The following is a 20,620-nucleotide window of genomic DNA, read 5'->3' as shown; positions in this document are numbered from 1 at the left end:
CTTCCAATAAATTTAATTGTTTTGTTTTATAAATTAAATCCTTAATTTTTTTGATGTGATACACTTAATTAGAAATACAAAGAAACTTTCAGATAATTTTTTTGTAAATTTACTATATAATATCAGATTTCTATTATGTTAAGTAAGTTTAATTCAACAAGTTCATTTAAAAAATAAAATTTAAATCAAGTTTTTGAAATTAAAAACAATATTTTTTATAATTTATTCAAATATTTTTAGAATACTGTGACTTTACTTTCAAAATTAAATAGCTGTATGTTTTGATGTATCTTGATGATTTTTTAATAATGTCTTTAAGTTTAGAATGAACAGCAAGCTATCTTAGAAAGTAATGTTTCTTAGAAATACAAAAAAAAAAAATTATAATTTAATGTAATTTATTATTGTATATATCTTTTTTTTTATTGTATTTTCTATTTTGTATATATTCTTTTATATTTTGCATATATGTATGTGTATATATATATATATTACAGTAAAACCTCTAAAACTTGAATTTGAAGGAACCAAAAAATGGCCAGTTTGAATTAAGGCGAGTTCTACATATGGAGATATTGTCGCGTAGATGAATGATGAACTGCAATAACAAGTCTTTGGTAAACTCAAAGGAATGTTTATTCACTAATAGAGCATACAAACACTGCAGCCTGCAGTACAAGACAACAACCATTCCTTAACCTGAGAGCTCGCAGTTTTATAGAGTGAGGGCATTGTCGAAATATGTAAATGATAGTGAATTAACATGTGTTCTCGAACCTTTGAGAAAGGGCACATAAAAATACTAATTTTCCCATTGAACAGGTTTGAACCAGTGACCTTCTGATTCATATGCAGAGATGCTAACCACTGGGCTATGGAACTTCATAGATGGCAAAGTGAACTGTGGCAATATATGTGAGAAATGAAAAAATTTTTTATTCAGATGCAAATTATAACGCAGTAAAATAAGGGATGTTGCAATTTTGTAATATATTTAAGTCCACAATATTTATTTCAATCATTATTAAAACAATATAGGAGGCTGTAATAACAATTTAAATAAATAGATGTAATAATAATAATTCCTCTTCTCTTGCCAGCCACCATTTTGCTGTGGTTAAGAGTTCAGTAATTCTGATGAACCACAGAGCTATGCCAGCTGGAACATCTAAGGTCATTCATGTCAGTGAGGTCTGGGGGGAGAAATGAAACCAAGAGTGGCTGAACCCCCATCTGTGGAGATCTAACAATGGTAATAACACAATCCAAATGTGATACTTGCTCAGATGTCACCCAGGTTAACAAGGTCATGAGTTAAGCAGAGGTTCAAAAAGTCTCCCCTGGCCACCAGTGGTGAAAGCAACACTGCTTCAAGTATGGCTACTGCATATTTGAGAGTTGAATAGCAATAGGAAAGGCAAAGCTTTTGAATTGAATTCCAGATTGAAACATTAAAAAATTTTTAAGTCTAAAAATTTTTTAATGTTTAGATGTTTTGAAAGAGAGATTTTATTCTTTTTTATTTATCAGTTTTCAAGTTATTGCAACTTAATTTTTTTATTGTTTGAAACAAAATAATTTTTTTTAGTCACTTTTCTCCAAAGCAGTGGTTCCTGAACTTTCTGGTTTTTTTCATAAATTCATCTCTAGTTTCATTAAGGAAAACAATTAAATTCGAAACAGTAACAATTTATTGTACATTTAATTATATGTAATTAAAATTTTTAATTATCACTTATTTAATCAAACTGATAAACTTAGTTTAGGGAGTTTTTGTTTTAATGACTCAATCATTTAGTATTAATGAATTATAAACGCAAAGATGAACATGGTATATTTCTAAATGCCTGATCTAAAGTCACTTAAGTTATCTAGAATTTAGTTTAGTCCATTTAGTTATCTAGAATTGATAGACTGTTGTTTTGGGGAGCCAAGATTGAATCTGAGGCATGACTCAGATATTTATCTTGGATATGGCAGGCCTCATCCTTAATTATCTGGCTATCCCTATTGTGAACCTGGCTTTATAATGGAGATGATTATAAAACTCTCTTAGCACCTACAAGGACAGAATCAAAAAATAAAAATAATCTACAATCAATTTGTTTACATGAAGAGAGACTAGACAATTCACTAAACCACATTTTATCAAATTTGCTGTAGGAAATGCAAGAAACTTTTTAATATCTAAATTAATATTTAAATCTGCTGTTGCAATTATTTAATCAATGTTCATAAAATGTAAGAACATTATATTTCAGAATAGGTAATTTATAGTAGTAATAATCAATGATAAATTGACAATTACTTGGAATGTGCTTAGAAAGGTTACTCACTATAATTGTACAATATCAGCAAAAGTATTGATATTGATATAATTGATACACTTTAAAATGATTTTCAATAATATCAATATTTTATGAGCAATAGTTGACAATACTGATATATGTAAAAACCCATTAGTGCAAAGTTTATGATCAATGAACTGCAAAGCACTACATCCATAACGATTTTTAATATGATGCTTTGTTTAAACACACGTACATTAAGCAACTATTTATTGTGACATCACACAGCCAGGCTGCTAGTCCCTGAACTTTCCATATCTGATCAGGATCCGTGATGTCTTGCCCCTGTATATCATACTTCTGATAATGATCGAGTGATGCTGATCATCTATCTAACTTCATTCTCAAGAAAATTTTGAATTGAAATGACATGACTTCCTTCCATATTGGAAGTTCATATGTAGTTAATTGAGGTCTCTGGCACTTAAGCTTTCCATATCTGACCTCAATTTTCATATATCTAACTCTATTCTTGAGATTAACAAAGGACAGACAGATGACAGTGGAAATATATAGGTCTGCAATTTTCAAACCCTAAAAGTCTTTATTCAATCCCTTGCTATTTCATACAACTGTGAGAAAGGTGGTTTGCTAAGGCATTTTCTTTTAACTCTGAAAACTCACTCCATCTCTGTTGCTAATGACTAAATTGTTTTTACCCCTCAGGCTAACAAGGCTTGTATAATAAAACTAGTTTAAAAACTCTTCAGTTGGCTGATTTTGTTTTAACAGATGAGGCCAATTTCATGTTTAAAGAGTTAAAGCAATTCTTCTCTTGACGCAAAGGCTTCGGGCCTTGGAAAAAAATCTTTCACACAGAACAGACATTGTACGTAGCAACAAATACCTTTTAGCCAGTGGACTAAGTTAAATATATTTGTGCATCTTCCAAAACTGAAGAGGATCAGAATGGAGTAAAATTATGCCTTTATCTAGATACTGACTTAATTGTATCAGAGTATCCCCCGCATCATCATTGCAGATTGCTAATATTATTCTTTGCTTCTATCTCTACCAGATACTTTTAAATCATTTGGGATTTTTGTCTTGTGCAGATATAACTTCCACATTTTCAACTTGTTCCTTGAAGCCATTTTACTGATCCTTTTGAAAACGTTAATTCTTTCCCAACATGACTTATAATATTGGCAGCAGAAACGGAACTCTTAAAGTCATTCTTTCAATATCAAGGATCTAGAATAATTGCATTTGCACAGATATGATTCTATAATAAATGAAAATAAAAATTTTAAGCTTAATCTGGAGAATTTCTTAACGGAGAATTCTCAATCACTCATCTTTTATCTTCTGCAGCAACTATTGGTCATTATTTGTTTTGAGCTGCATACATTTTATAACCCCAATAAGACAATTGACCATAGATATAACATCACTAATTATCACACACTTTTTCAAAAACAACTCTGAAGTAATCTGAAAAACAAAACTTTAGTTTTAATATCTATATTAATAACAGTTACTTTATAAGTTAGATCAAATATATTAAAAACCTTCAGAAAAGTTCAAAGCATTTAGACATTTTGAATAATGTTTATCTCCTTACCTGTTAATAGAGAGGGTAATTGAAAATTAATGAATAATTAAAAAAAAACTGATGTTTCAGTGAATTAGCATGGAAATGTAGAGAATTGTGTGTTTTCTTCCAGAAAAGTGTCAAAATTAGTTAAAATTATGTCCATCACGTGGTACTTTTATCACAAATGACATCATTTAGTTGTCTGATTTTGAAACTCACTGTCACAGGTCAGAATTTTGCTAACCTGGGGAAAGTCAAGATTGGATGTTGATAGGATGGAGCACCGTCCCACGTTTCTTTTGTGAAACACCTGTCAATATCATCGTTTGGAGAGAATAAAGTGATAAGCTATCACTTTCAGAATGAATGGTAACCAAAGATAGCTTCATAACCAAAAATCATAGGGGATCAGGTCTGGAGACCTGATGCCCTGTGATTTTTGGTTATGGAGCTACCTGAAGTTATGGGTTTACAGATGTTGCCCAACATAATTGGTAATGCTAAACACTATATGATGGGAGGAATCAATGATATCTTGAGAAATGCAGTTTTATTCTGTTCATAAATGTCATTAGTCATCTTCAGCTATGCTCAGCAATGAAGTCTGCCACATTGACATTTTCTATGATGTTACAAATCAAAGCACCATCTGATGGACATAATTGAAACTAATTTTGGCAATTTTTTGGATGAAATCCCTTGTTATTCTATGCATTACTACATGTCAAAAATTCACTAAAATATCAATTTTTCAAATTTTAATTGACTTTTGGATACCCTGTGTATAACAAGACCCTTGAAAAATTATAATAAGGAACTGCTAATTATAGATGAGAGTTCCAACAATCCTTCTTGAATGTACTGTAGCATCCAATGAATAGGAAAATCTGGTACTAGTTTGAGATCTTTTTTTTGGCAACTGTTTTTTAAATTTTCTTAAAAATCTGAGATTCACTACTTCACAAACCAAAGAACCAGCAATACAAAAGAACTACTCACTTTGAGAAGTGAACATTTTCATCCGCTTTTAAAAACATCTTCAGGCTGGTGTTCTCTAAACTTTGAATTGCATGTTTCTGGAACAGATTATAAATGTTACATAGTCGTCGATCTGTTTTAAAAATGTGCAATTCAAATTTTAGAACACCATCCTGAGGCTGCCATTTTTAAAAACAGATGAAAACGTTCACTTCTCAAAGTGAGTAGTTCTTTTCTATTGCTGGTTCTTCGGTTTGTGAAGTAGTGAATCTCAGATTAATATTAACCAGTATTGGGGTGTTATTTTTATATTTTTAAAAATCTTTTAAATCTGTTTGTAGCATTCACATTGAGTTTAAAATATGTAACAGCCTTTTTACTTTGTTACTTGTGTCTTCAAGGCCAGGAATCATTTTTATTGCTTTGTAATGTGAGATTTATAGTATGTGCAAAACATGGTAAATGCTTGCTCTTGCCCAGAAATAATTCTACTGCCTTAACTATATTATTCCCATTATCAGTTGCTATGATAAGAATTTTCTCTTGTAGGATAGATCATACTGTGCACACTTTCTTGAAAATTTCTTTTATATATTCTGCTGTGAGATTGGCTAACAACCAACCAAGCAGGATTGAAGAAAGCTTGGAATCTTTAAGAAAGTATGTTGTAATTCCTAATAGATTATGAAATACATTGTACTGTCTAAATATCAGTCATAAACACAATCCATTCAGTGTTCCTAACTTCTTTATAAAATTGGGTAAAATTGGTATCTGTAATTTTCTTTGCATGATTGTTTGATGCCAAATTGGTACTTGATATTGAGAAATGGCACCCATACCATTCATTTGTATAATTTTTGCCACCACTCTACAAATGAAAAGAGAAAATTTTTCTTCACAGTTGTAAGTTCTTGATATCTATGACCACCAGTTATAAATTACAATGAAAATATTACAAATGAAGATAATTGCATGTAAATTTCATTTCTATTTAGCACTAACTTGTACTCACCTGAAAAAGATTTTATTTTTTCTGAACATGCCTGGTATGGACTGCTGAACTGTTTCACAGGCAATTTGTTTGACCAGATGATGATCTTCCTTTATTACTATAACTCATATGGAAGGCTTTCGTATACAGGCATCCCTTGCTTAATGTGGGATTTGATTAACACACAAAATTAATTGCTGCAATTCCTTTATATACTTGGCAGAAGTTTTAATTTACCGTGGCTTTACCAATTGTCTTTACTTAACATACTATATTTTGATTAATGTGATTTTGATATACATGGTAGGATAGCGGAATTAATTAACCATGTTAATCAAGGTATACTTGTATTTATAGATTATGTTAATAGATTCTCCCAAGTCCTGTTCTTTATCATTATGCTTATTTCTTCTTTCACATGCTATCAAAAACAACATTACAAATTATTTCAGTAAGGATAAATATGAACGTGCATTTGTGCTTCTGAAATTAATTTATTGCTGAAGTCCTTACTAAGTAATGTCCAATTATCTTTCATATTTTTATACTGATGTAGATGATATATCTTTCTATGTTAATTCTATTAATTAACATGTGGTATTGTATGATATTTTTACTGTTCTTAGAGTTTGCTAAATGTGAATTCTTTGTCCCAGGAATACAAAAGCATAAAGTAATGACAGAATTCTTGGACTATTTCTATTTTCAAAGTTGAACCTAAGAAGTAAAATCTAAGGGTGCTACAATGTCAGTAAATTTTTATTTTTAAATATTTTAAAGCAGAGCTGCCAGATGACTTTTAACAAAAATTGTAAATCTCTCCTAAAAAAGTAGCAGTCACCTGAAAAGTAGCTTATTTGTTATAAAACAATTAAAACACTATTTTACAGTTGAACCTACTTAATGTTATATGCTAGTTGTCACAAATATTTTATTGTCAGCCATAAGAGCATGCTCTCATATGCACAGAAATACAGTATATATGGAACAAAATTGGCACTATATTCCACAAAATACCCAAAAACACACTATGTATATAAAAAAAAACTCTTATAGTATCAGAAGCATTTTTTTTATTTTGGCTTATTTTTAATAATGGTTACCTCAGAGATGTTCTTGAATAGTTACTGTATTAGTGCATTTACTTTTAATTTATATTGACACAACTGTGCAGTACTGCACATATTCTTATGTATAAAGCAGGACACATTTCAAAAATGTGATTATGTAACTTACTAGTAATAGTGTGGAATATAGAGGCTGGAACACAAATACTAGTAATTTGTATAGTTAAATGACAATGAAATTAAGAAATGTTTTGAAAATTAAAAATATATTATTGAGAATAATTTATAATAAAATAATTTTTCATTTTGTCTCTGTTAATGAAAGATGACTTTAAAAGTAGAATGTAATGACTATACATAACTATAAATCTGATTTAAATGAAACCAAACAATTGTGATAAACTAGATATGTTTAAAGTAAAAGATTATATATATGTAAATTTATTTAATACAAATGTTAGTATAATAAGCTTTCCGAAGCCCAATGCATTGATACTCAACCAAACAAATACCTTAATATTACTAAGGCATTCTTTTGGTTGAGTACAAATGTTGGTTTTGTTAATTTATCAGAATCCTCTTTCTTGATGAAATAGTGTTGTATATTTATCATATTGTGTTCACACAATTGTAAAACATCTATTCAATTTTTAAGATTCAGTTGTCTTGAAGAAATAATAACTTATATAGTTTGTTAAGCTGAATATTCTTTTTATCAATAAGTGATTTTTTTATAGTTATATAATTTTTGATTAAATGATTTATAAATTAGAATTTTAAAAATAGATGATAATTTAAAAAATAATTATTGTTATTTTCTTTTAGGATAACTATGATGTTGCATTTGTTAAACAAATCTATGGTTCTCCTGCTGTGTCCCTTCAACAGCTTCAGAAAGGCTCCATAGATCATTCTGGTCCTGTACGTGTAACATATGATACTAAAGAATTCTTCAAGAAAGCCAGTAAAGCTCTTGGTTTAATGGATGATTTTAAAGTTAGTATTTTATTGAATTACTATACATTATCTTTTATATTATTAATATAAAAGATACAAATACAAGTGCAGTTGACTTTGTAAGTCAAACTTCATTAAGTCAAATTTCATTTTTGTTCCTATGCAATTTTATTAATTGTAATATACTAATTGTAAATACACATTCAATGCATGTGTGTTCACAATTCAGAACAGTTTTGAGAGCACATTTCATCAAATTAGATATGAAGTTACTGTAGATTTTTATTTTGTGTCTTCTATTGTGTTTTTAAGAGAATGGACTACTGTAAGACAAACTCAAAAAAAAAAAAAAAATACAGGTATCCCTCATACAACATGGCATTTCTACAACACAGTTCCAGAATTGGGAAATCCTCAGTACAAAGTTTCACAATTTTTAAGTGTAAACTTCATTATTTGATATTTTTTTTTATTCAAGTTAGTGTGTGTTGTCTTAAATTTGCCCATAGATTTTAGAAATTTTTTGTGCCTTTTATTGAGTTTACTTTAATGAAAACTGATAGTATAGTTTTTTTCTTTCTTGTCCTAACTTTCCTATCAACCAGGTGTTGCTGTCATTGCATTTAGACTTTACCCTTTAAGATCTGTGTTTTCTTTTTATACATTAATCTGTGTATTTAGTAAAGTTTATTTAAATATTTTTTTAGATAAGTGTTATTAAACTTTTTTGACAGTAGGTAAGTAATCATTTGTAAAAATGACAAACGATATACATTATCTTAGTACTTGAACAATTTGGTATTCAAACATAATTTTTGGGGAAAAAATGGTTTGGTACTAAACTGAACAAACATGATCTACTAGAACAAATTTTCAATTAATAACGTATTTTTATTTTGTCATCCATAAAAATAAATTTGATGATAAAAATAAAAAAAGATGTCACCGATATTTCTGATCAAGATCAACAAAAAACCTCAGATGATGACAACACTTTGTAAAAAAATCTCTCATTTAACTAAAATTAATATTAATGCAGAATACAGTACTTTTAATTGTTATTGTTAGTTAATTATTGATTAGAAATAAATTATTAATTGCTTTAATAATTTCTCTTAGTAACAAAAAAGAATAGTATACTAGTATGCTATTGATAACTTTTAGAACCTAACTATATGCTTTGCACTAGTCCTTTATTTTGTATAGCCTGGATTCTTAAATGTGAATTGTCCACTCAAATCTTGTAGATAAGTCTGATATTTTGTTATTTTGTGTATGTACTTAAGAAACAATAAAAATATAGTTATACTATCAAATTAAAGAATTAGCATTGTATTAAAGAAATGGAATTTCTTTAATACAAATTCAAGCTTTTGTCAAAAAAAAAATTTTTTCTCCCACTTCAAGTTATCAAGAGTCAACTGTACAATAATGTTGATAATTCTGAGTATATTATAAAAAAATGCTTAATTATACTTTTTAAATTAATTTTGATTTAATATTTTGTTTAATTTTTATCATTTATTTTTTGGATATTGTTTTAAAAATGCAATGTAAAATTTTTATAAAAATTAAAAGGATTTGAAATTGTTATTTTACTAACTCATTGGAAAAATGAATTGTTGAGATCAGCATTTCTCAAAGTGGGCAATAACGCCCCCTTGTGGGCAATGAGTAAATCTAGGGGGTGCTGGAGGCAGGGTACTGAACGGTGATCAAAGGTAAAAGTTCCCTTTCCTCTGTCAAACGGATAAGAGGAAACATTGCATTTAATGGTTTCCAGATGTCGAGAACGATGTACGGTAAGGGCACAAAGTGTGAGATTCATAGAAAAGTTTTCCTAAGAATATTTCCAATCCTTTCTCACACGGGGGTTTTGGGTATAACTTTATGGAACAAAGGGGGCGGTGGATCGAAAAAGTTTGAGAATCACTGGTTGAGATCATTAAATTTTGAATTTTCTTATGTTAAGGATGCAACAAAGATTTTGTTATTACCTGATATTTTATTGGGATTTTATTTTATTTGAAAAAATTGTAGACCTATAAATTTCCACTGTCATCAGTTTGTCTGTTTGTCCATCTGTCTGTTTTTCTTAGTCTTAAGAACAGAGTTAGATAAATAAAACACAAGACCAGATATGGAAACCTTAGGAGAGGAGACCCTGATTAACTATATATGAAGTTCCAATGCAAACTGAAAGTTATGTTATTTCAATTCAAAACTTTTCCCTTGAAAGGAATTAGATGACTGGCATGACTATTGTTAAAGGAAAAGTATGATGTGCAGGGATAAGCTACTACTAATTTGAGGTAGCAAGCATATATTTTAATATAGTTGTGTATTCTGAAACTGTGTCTTTTATGTTTTTATTGTTACAACTAGGTGCATAGATGGACACTGGGCATTCTGAATAAAGATGATGTCAGAAATGCCCAGTGTCTATCTATGCACCTAGTCGTGACAATAAAAACAGATAAAAGAAGACATGGTTTCAGAATACACAACTATAACCAAATTGGATAACTTGAGATGGCAACTGCAGCACAGTAAGGGAATCCATAAGATGTGCCATAACAAGAGGGGAACAACAGTGGAAGAAAGAAGGAACATACACTTAGAAACAAGGATAGAAGGTGAGATACAAAGACATCTTGTTGATATAAATTACTTTAAAATACACATCAAGGAAAAAAGAACACTTAAAACCTTATCATTACCAAAATAAATTACGAAAGTGATACCTAATAGAGAAATAGAAATGATTAACCTAAAAATATTAAAAGCTGTGATTAAATATAAATATATTAAAATTAAAAAAATTAAAAAGAAATTAAAGAAACTAGGCATTAAACAGGACAGCATCCTAGGAGAACTAGAACAAGAAAAATTAGATAATTATAAAAATAACAAAAAGTGAGAACCCAAAAAACTACATAGGAGAAACTAAAAGGAAAGTAGAAACACGACTAAAAGAACATATATCGCTGATTTGAAACATAGAAGGATAAATTCAGTTTTTTACAAACATTGCACAGCAAACAATTGTAATATAAACAAGGATGATGTGAGAATTTTACACAAGGAAACAAATTGGTACAAGAGAAAATCTAAAAGTTACGAAATAATAATAAGCCAAAAAAAATAACATAAATAAAAATATAAGCATTAAAATTCACAACAATTGGTTAAAATTATTATAATAAAGTTAATAATAATACCAATAGCAATAATAATAATAGTAATAACAATTAGAAAGATTAATTTATAGCATAAATGTTTTTAAAGAAATGCAAATATGCCAACGAGATTAAACAGAACCTCGTTAACATTAGATGTCAAGAGTATGTGCTAGAAGATGTTCAGTGTTAAGTCAAGAAACATTAACTGTAATAGTACTTTTAACTGTGAATATATATTAAACTATAAAGGTGTTTTAACTGTAAACAAGTAATTTTAAACAGGATGTATACATATACATATACAGTATAAAACTGATGTTAAAATAGTACACAAAGAAAAAAATTGGTACAAAAGAAAATTTAAAGAAAGCTACAAAATTACTACAGACAAAAATAATATTAACAAGAACCTAAGCATAGAAATTCATAAAAGCTGGTTACAGCTATTAAATAGAATATCTTAAAAAGTATATTTATACAATTGTAGGCGTGGCTGTGTGCAGCATTCTGGGAGGGAGAAGTTACACGCTGTGAGACATGTGGGAGAAGCAGTCAAGTTAGCAAGGAGGGGGAAAGTAAATGGGAAGACATAGTACGGAAAGTGCCAGACAGATGCCCACCAGATACAACATATGTATATTACATAACAGACTGAAGAGGGGCAAAAGCCTGAAATACATCTCTGTAAAGATTATGGATTAAATAGATGAATTTGCCAAGTGTCTATAAATTCATCAAGTCATGACACCAAACAAAACAAGAAAAAGAAGATATATGGTTTTGACAAAACAAATAAACAGGATGTATACATGTTAACACACCTACAAGAAATCCTGGAAGTCATGGTACGTTGTAACCTATTACAATATAAACATTTTGTAATATGAGAAATTCATGATATGTTTTATTATGTAGCTGACAGAAGAGGGGCGTATGTCCGAAACGCATATCGGCTAATAGGATATTCTGAATAAAGATGATGTCAGAAATGCCCAGTGTCTGTCTATGCACCTAGTTGTGACAATAAAAACATATATTTTAAGTTAAATAAATTAAAAATGTAATTGATTAAAAATTGCAGCCCAGCATTGTGATGATGTCACAATAAATAATTGCTTGTCTGTATGTAATTTAAAAATGTATTAATTAATTTGTTCAGCTGTCAGGTACTACAAGGTGCTGTCCAAAAATTCCCAAAATGCACAGATAAAAAATAATACTACAGTAGAGCGTTGTTTATCCGACTCAATTGGGGACTGGGGTTGTTCAGATAACTTATTTTTTGGATAACTGATTATGTACGAAAAAATATATTAGCCTATCCCATGTCGAAATTTTTCTCCGTTGCACGTCACTTCACGTTGAATTTTCATCAATTTTAAGCCTAACGAAAATTTTTATAATAATCGTGGCTATTGTATCGTTAAAAATTATTTCTTTATTTTGTACAAACAAAATAAATATATTGAAAAATATAAAACAAAATATATATATATACATACTTAGAAGTTAATCTAGTATCAAAAACATTTGATTTGGCATGACAGTCCGACTGGAAAGCTTTCGGTTGATCGGCTTTCAGATAAACGACGCTCTACTGTAGTAGTAGCCTTTAAAAATTCATTTTTATCCTCTCAAAGTAGTCATCTTCTGAAGCCATACAATTCTGATCATTTTTTTAATTATACTATAATCCCAATGTTTCTTCCATGCACAGAAGCAGCACTGAAAGTATTTCTTTGTCAGCCTGTTTAGCACTGTCTGCAATTGTCTTGATCTCTTCAATTGAATCAAAACTCTGCCTTTCAAGTTGATCTTTATATTAGAGGAAAAATGAGGGGTAGCTAATATATGGGAGGAGAAGATGGTTGCTAAGTTAGACAGCAAAAACTGCCCTATTTTCAGGAGGTATGGATTGCACATTGTTATGATGCAGCAGCCAGTTGTTAATGAGCCACATGTCTGGTTACTTATGTTTATGGTCCATATTTATAAAATTGCAATGCAGACAACCAAAGTGAAGGGGGTTAAACTTTAATCATCCTCATTTTCACTGTAACCATTATATAGAAGGGCTGTTGCAAAATCACACTCCTATTGGATGGGAAAAAGTTTTATTAAAAGAAAGAATTTATTATACAATTGTTAAATAATTGTAATTTATTTTGATGGGATAATTGATCTTAATTTGTTCAAATCTTTATTTGTAGGCATTCAAAAACATATTTCTTGTGTAAATTGTGATTATAATACAGTAGAAACTTTATAATTCATCATGTCTGGGACCGAGATGGTTACGAATTATAAAAAATTTTAGGAACAATAATTAAAACACATTTTGAAACAGTTTTATAGTTTTAATTAACACAATACACAATTTGTAATCTATTTTTTTAAAATCTTTTGGAAGACATTTTATTAAAGCTAAGACTATAGCTTTAAGAAAATACCTTACGTACAGGGTGATTCAAAAGTCACAGAAATTTAAAAAAATTAACTCACAAGCTATTTACAATAAGATGATATGGTTTTCACAGAAATTCTTAGAAGAAAATGGGATTTTTTTTTGTGTCAAAAATTTTAGTGCCAAAATAGTTACATTTCTTGCCATAGATGGCGCTTGATAAGATTACATAATTTGTGAAGTTGTTACTAGAACTTACATAAAAAAAAACTTACCTAAAAACATTTTTATTTTTTATTCTTACTTTAACAAACAAACAAATGATTTCAGTTTTTTACAGCCCATCTGTGGTAGGAAATGTAACTATTTTGGTACTAAAATTTTTATTACACCTAAAAAATCCTGCTTTTTTTCTAAGCATTTCTGTGAAAACTGCATAATTTTACTATAAATAGTTTGTGAGTTATTAATTTTTTAAAATATCTGTGACTTTTGAATCACCTTGTACTTGCCATATTTTACATACCAAATCTTGCCAGAATGTTAAAAAAATTGTTCTTTTGTTTTTGTGTGTGTGTACATATTACATCTTAAAAAACTGAATAATTTTTTAAAACAATTTTTTAGCTTGAACAACAACTTAAATACTTTTTTCAGCAAGACTTTTTAAACAAATGTTTTCAACTTCTTTTCATAGTCTGCATCAGGTTTAACAAGTAGATTCAAATTGAATGTTCAAGCAAAATTCATTTCAGCTTACAGAGAATTGTTTTTTATGAACTATTTTTTCATATCCCTTTGTGATTGCTAAGTTGCATACATACTGTATTGTGATTAAGTTTGGAATTTCTGCCTCATTTTGCTGTTTGTATCATTTGATAACATTTCCTCAAGTTCTTTGCAATTAAAATGTTGTGAATTAGATATGTTGTCATTATCATCATCATCTGCTTTTTCATTCTTTGTCCTTGTTTCTACTCATTTATTATTTCATTATCATTCAAAATTTTGTATTCCAAATCCAAGCTATCTTCATTTAGCTAGTCATTTACATTACCTTGTTCTATTTGAAAAATGTCGTTACACATCCGAGAAACATCATCCAGTAATTGTTTGTTTTCATCACTGTTATTTCCATTAAGTGTATCTGATGGCCAAATTTTGTTCCAACTTCAAGACAATGTTTCATTTGGAACATTATTTCATGCTTCGGCAATGTTGAAAATTGCATGTTTAATAGTGTATTGTTTCCAAAATTCATCCAAATTTGTACCAATATCACAAGAAATAAAATGTTAAACAAATATTTTTTCGTAGCAATGCTTCAAATTTTCAATCATTCTCTGATCCATCGGATGAATTAGTGTTGGGAGGAAGAAAGACATATTTTATATCTTTATCAACTTCTAAGTCATTCAGTGATGTGCTGGGACACTGTCCTTAATTAAAAATACTTTTTCTGGTAAATTTTTAGATTTAAGATACTACTTCACCTGAACTACAAACACTTTACAAAACCAGGTTGTAAAAATTTCTTGATCCATCCATGAATTTTTTGGGCTAATAATCAACAGGCAATAAATTTCTATTAAAACTTTTTTATGGCTCTTGGTTTCTTAGCTTTTCCAACTGTTATTAATGGGAGTTTGTGATTTTTGTCTAAAAGTCATCTAAAAGTGTCTAAAAATATCTTTTCAAGGTAACAAATTATAGAACATGAATTATCGAGTTTCTACTGTACATGTATATAAATGTATACATGTAATTTATATATTTATTATTAATTTAATTAAAAAATAAGTGTGTCTTTATTCTGTTATATATTTAAATAGAAATATGTGTATTTAATTTTATAGATTTCTTAAAAGATTTTAAAGTGTTTTATAAATTTTTAAATCTTTAAATTTATTTTTAAATTTTGATCATATTTATTAAAATGAAATTCTAAATATTAAATATCTACATGAAAATTTGGAATGTAGTTCTAGTAATAGAGTGAAAGTAAAAAAAAGTAAAAATTAATATAAAGTTTTTATTATTTTGTGTTAATCAGGCTAATGTTACAATCTAGTCTAAAACGTAAGGTTAATTCCTGAAACTATTAACAATCCAAACAAAAACATCTGAGATGTAAAAAAATGCACCAAGTAAAAGCAATTTAGATGACTGTCAAATTTTTTGAAGTGTTTTTTTGAAAAGATAAGCTTGGCCTTTTGAAGTGAAATGTAGGAAACAATAAAAATCTTATGATTACTGCTTCAAAGCCCCAAGCTTACTTATCTTTACCAAAGAAAAATTCCTAACAAAAAAAATTTGTCCATCATCTAAATCCATTTTTCTCAACCTTTTTCCCATCACAGAACAGTAAAATTATGGCTAATAGATATGGATCAATATTTATATGACTATGAATTCTGTTTATTTATTACACATATATTTGCTTAACTAGAGTTATTGTATATAATTATGTGCAGTAACTCTAGATTACTATTTAAATGTAACCTGTAATCAACTGTGCCAGCATCAGTACAATCAAATATTTTTCTGCAGACCAGTGAAACTTCACAGACTGGCAAGTGAAAAACACCAATCTAAATTGTCATAATTTTTCACTTAGCACAGTTTTTTACATCTCAGTTGTCTTTGTTTAGATATGAATTGTTTTGTTACCTCAAGACATAAGACAATGATGTACAGTTTGGTTGGTGCTTGGCAATGGCTGCTGATGAAACACTTTCAATACACTGTTAGTAAAATCATTATAAAAAAGTTTTAATTCACATAAATTTGAGTTTTTATTATTCTGTTAAACATTTTGAATAAAAATCATTCATTTCAATGCAATTTTATCCTTATAAGCATAAAATTAGTGATAAAGATAAAATAGCTCTGGGAACCTTGTGAACTTTAGCTATCGACCTGGAAATTTCGCAAGCACTTCACTTATAATGATAGGAGCTTAAGTTTAAAATTTGAGTTTTCTAGACCCAGTAGTTTTTCTCTAGAAATGTCTGTAGTGCCAGATGAAGAAAAAGAGGAAGAAGAAAATACAGCTTTTTTGGTGATTTTTGCACTTTTCAATTTCTTATATTTCAGCAAACTCAGTTTTCAGACAATTCATTCTTTTGCATATTTGACATCCTAAATCACTTCATACATTAAATCCACACTTTCATACATTTTCAACTGACAGACAAAAATTTCAAGTTATTATGCAGTTATGCTTTCTGCCAATTTCAGTTTCAGTAAAAACAAAATCACTTGTCAAAATCAATTTTTATTGCATGTTTTGTTTATTTAAAATATAAAATCCATAGATTGATGTTTTATACATTATTGCATATTTACTGTAACAAATTTTTTTACATAAATTAAAAGTTTTATAGTTTTTCATGTTAGCTCTCTAGAAACAGAATTCCTTTCACAACAATCAACTCTATTGTTCAACCTCTTTTGGAAATCTTACTTTCATACACATTTTAGGAACATATTATGTTTGAAAGTCGAGGACTGTCTGTAATCTGTTTAATTTGCATATTTTCTTCTAAATGAATACAAATTGTAAAAATGATTGTATAATTAAATTTATTATTAAATTATTTTGAATAAAAGAATATTTTATGGTAATAATTGACATTTTTTGTATTCTTGCTGCTATTAAGATGGTCGTAATAGTTTTAAATTATATTAGTAAAAATTTGCCTAAATTTTAACTTTATTCTAAAATTCCATTTATTTTTTCATCTCATTTTAAAAACTTGTTTAGTATGTTTGTGTTTAATTTCATTAAATATTTATTCTAAATATAGGTTTAATTAATACATTATACTGTATATAAAATTTATCTACAAATTTTGACATATTATTTAATTTAAATGCTATAATAATATATTGTAAGTAATTATATTTTATTTTTCTTAAATAATATGAAAACCTGTCTTTTTTAAAAATCTAAGTTAAGTTTTCTTTTGACTATACAATGAACCTGAATCTATCAATATATTGGGCTAGAACAAAATTATTTTAAAATAAGCAAATTTAAAGAAACATGGTTTAAGTAATCATTAAATTTGAATTGTATTTAATTCGAAGTAATTATTTTAATTTTATTTTTTTCAGTCCGGAGTACCTCGAACGGGATATCGTGGTGTCGTCAGTTTTCTGTACAAAGGTAGACGCGTCTATCTTGCACCACCTGCCGACTGGAAAGGTTACGATCCATCGTGGAGCTAGCAGCCACTTTGACTAAATCTAGACGATTATGCTCAAAATGCAACCATGTGCATTCATGCTGCATCAATATTGGTATCTTCAATGGATGTTTATAATGTAAACAAGAGGTTGTGAGGGACCAGATTTTATTTGCAGCAATTTGACAAGAATTAGTTGGTAACTTATATAAACCAATCTTAAAAGACTATTTATAAAAGGACACACTGTGGAACAGCTGAAATGCAGTCTCTCCATCAGATTATGGAATATCAGATCGAGTTCATTGCAGTTTAAGACTAAAAATAAACTGTGTATCAGCTTAGGCCCATTGTGTGCACTGCCCAAAATTAGGTTGAAAAAAAAAGCATCATTTTCATTGTTAAAATTCTGGAAAGTTAAACATTTTAATTACTTCGTGTACAATAAAAATAAAATAAATTGTACATTATAATTTAGTCTTCTCTACACTGTGCCAAAATAAATTTTTAATATTATATTCATAAATAATTTATTCGCTTGCTTAACAGTTCATTAAATACTTTCAGCAATTCTTCCAAACTTTTCAGATATATAAATATTGTAAAAACTATCGATTAGAATTAAAGATACAGTTATTATTTTATTGCACTTTCATCTATATACTGTACATGTGTACATAGAAACTTTGAAATTAGAAAACATGTAGGTTAAACATTGTTTGGATGATAAAAATTCAGAAGGATTATCTATATATTGTTTTTGTATTTAATATAGATATCCTAATTATGTAAAATACAGTTAAAAATTTAAAAACAAAGGAAAAAAAATGAAAATTTAAAAACTGCAATAAAGTTCTTTAAATTATAAATTTAATACAGTTTTTAAGTCTTAAGAATGTAAACAGAAATAAAAAGAATCGCTTATTTGTACTGTACGTATTCCTTATTTTATCAATTTTTTTAAAGATAAAAAAAATTACCTTCTTGGAATAAATAATTTAAAAACCTGTTTTAAATTTTGCAGTAATTTATGTGGAGTATTGTTTGTTGTATTTAATTCTTTTATAATATAACACTGCAATACGAAAAATTTAATGACCTATGCCGTATCCGAAGTCGAACTTACGCATTCGATCTTCGTAATATAACGTTAAGAAATATTTTTAGATCGTTCATTAAAGTAATGAGCTATATTTCTTATGACTATCGGGAATATAAGCGAAACGTATTCTTGGCGGAACTAATTGTAATGGTTAGCTCTGCGATATTTTTGGAATTTTTTTGTTCAATATTTGTTTATTATTCATAAATGCAACAATTATGGATTATCGATGATTATCAAGTATTATATGTCATCATTTGTACGGTTCACGACTAACGAATAGGTTATGTAAAAAAGAAAATTAAACTATTGTACCGATTCTTATTAACTTCCTTCCATAAAAGTTAATATTCGATTAATATTTAATGGCAAATCGATTAGTTCCGCCAAAATATTTTAGTTAAAGTCAATAATGATTAGCAGAGGGCGCTGTACCGTTTCCATCAAAGAAGTAAAAATGGCGGAGTGTGGTTTAAAGGTTGTTGGAAGCGACAAGTCGCGATGGACTAATTTATAAGTATTAAGTATTTAAACGTGCGGGAAACAATCTAATAATGTGTGGTTAGAGATGGCGAGTGATGGGAATAGTGAATCCAGCGGAAGTGACTCTGGTTCTACTCCGGAAGAGGAACGAATCAGGAGATTGTTTCAAACGTGCGATGGGAATGGTGATGGATATATTGACAGGTAAGAAAAAAATAACGGAGATGCTTTATAACAAAAGTATTAAAACTGCTAGCAATTCTCCCGTGTAATTTAATCCGACAATCGCTATCTTTCGGGCTGCATGGGAATTACTTCCAATCTAAATATATATGTAAGGTTGATTTATGTTCAACGAAAATTTAAATTAAATTTGGGATAGAGGCCAGCCAGTGTAATAATTATTTAATGTTATGAGAATTACAAATGCTGTATACATTTATAATCTAAAGCCCCAACATATCCTGTGTATTGCATAGAATAAACATAGAAAATATATATTGTGTAATGTATGTTTATTCTATGCAAAATGTATAGGATTAAGATATCTTTATACTATAATTACATGCATACTATAGTAATACATTAAATGTATATGTAATGTATATATAGTTCTCATTATAATGTTACATAATTATTACATTAAATTAGGATTGAAGTAAGCCAATTTAAATTCTCATTGAACATAAATCAACCTTACTTATATATACAGATAGTGTTGAATTATTGTATATTTAATGTAATAAATATTAAAATTTTATGGAACAGAAAATTTGTCTTTAAATTATTTTGTCCTTTTAAATGACTAACATGCTAAATGTAAATATTTACAATTTGTAAAATTACTGGTAATTTAATTTAAATATGGTTAAGCTTGTGTGAAAATTAAACATAATAAAGGGCTATAAAATTTGAGATATTACAAGACAGCATCATATTTTTATCGAAATGTTTATATATATTTTTGCTCTATATTAAAGATAACATTTATTCCTCTGCATTAAGAAAAGTATTGAATGAAATTGAAATAATCTATCAAAGGAATAAATGTTTTTAATCTAATACATTAAGTTAAAATAATAATAATAAGTAACATTGCAATTTATAAAATACTATATAATCATTGTCATCTCAAATTCATTTAACTTGATTAAACAAACAATTTTTTAGAGATTGCTAACAATAATAATAGAGAAGATATGAAATTTTATTTCTAATATATACAGTTTAATATATCAGTGTATTCATTTGAAATCTGATACCTTTCATTCATGCATACAGTGTTAAAATTTTTATGTATAAACAAACATTCTGTATATTTTTCCTGTTTTGAATTAGAGCTATGTTTAATTTTTTTATTAGATATTAAGTTTATAGG

The 20,620-nt window shown here is 28.3% G+C and overlaps 2 protein-coding genes across 3 annotated transcripts in view; both read left to right on the top strand.

Moving 5' to 3' along the window:
• Mgat1 (alpha-1,3-mannosyl-glycoprotein 2-beta-N-acetylglucosaminyltransferase) overlaps positions 1-18,471 on the top strand; it is a 69,247-nt gene extending 50,776 nt beyond the window's left edge. The window contains exons 11-12 of the mRNA XM_067286911.1: positions 7,750-7,920; positions 17,587-18,471. Coding sequence (XP_067143012.1) covers positions 7,750-7,920; positions 17,587-17,700 — 285 coding nt within the window. The 3' untranslated portion in view covers positions 17,701-18,471. The remainder of the gene's footprint in view (positions 1-7,749; positions 7,921-17,586) is intronic.
• A 269-nt stretch (positions 18,472-18,740) lies between these two features.
• Positions 18,741-20,620, top strand: part of LOC136988883 (colorectal mutant cancer protein) — a 64,044-nt gene continuing 62,164 nt past the window's right edge. The window contains exon 1 of one of the 2 annotated variants that reach the window (XM_067286883.1): positions 18,741-19,446. In XM_067286883.1, the coding sequence (XP_067142984.1) occupies positions 19,328-19,446 (119 nt within the window). In that variant the 5' untranslated portion in view covers positions 18,741-19,327. The remainder of the gene's footprint in view (positions 19,447-20,620) is intronic. The other variant, XM_067286884.1, reaches the window with a different exon arrangement.

Source organism: Centruroides vittatus, unplaced genomic scaffold, assembly GCF_030686945.1.
Source record: "Centruroides vittatus isolate TY-2023 unplaced genomic scaffold, ASM3068694v2 scaffold_386, whole genome shotgun sequence".
Classification (NCBI taxonomy): domain Eukaryota; kingdom Metazoa; phylum Arthropoda; class Arachnida; order Scorpiones; family Buthidae; genus Centruroides; species Centruroides vittatus.
Note: the sequence above shows the minus strand (reverse complement) of the source record. Positions and strands in the feature narration are given on the sequence as shown.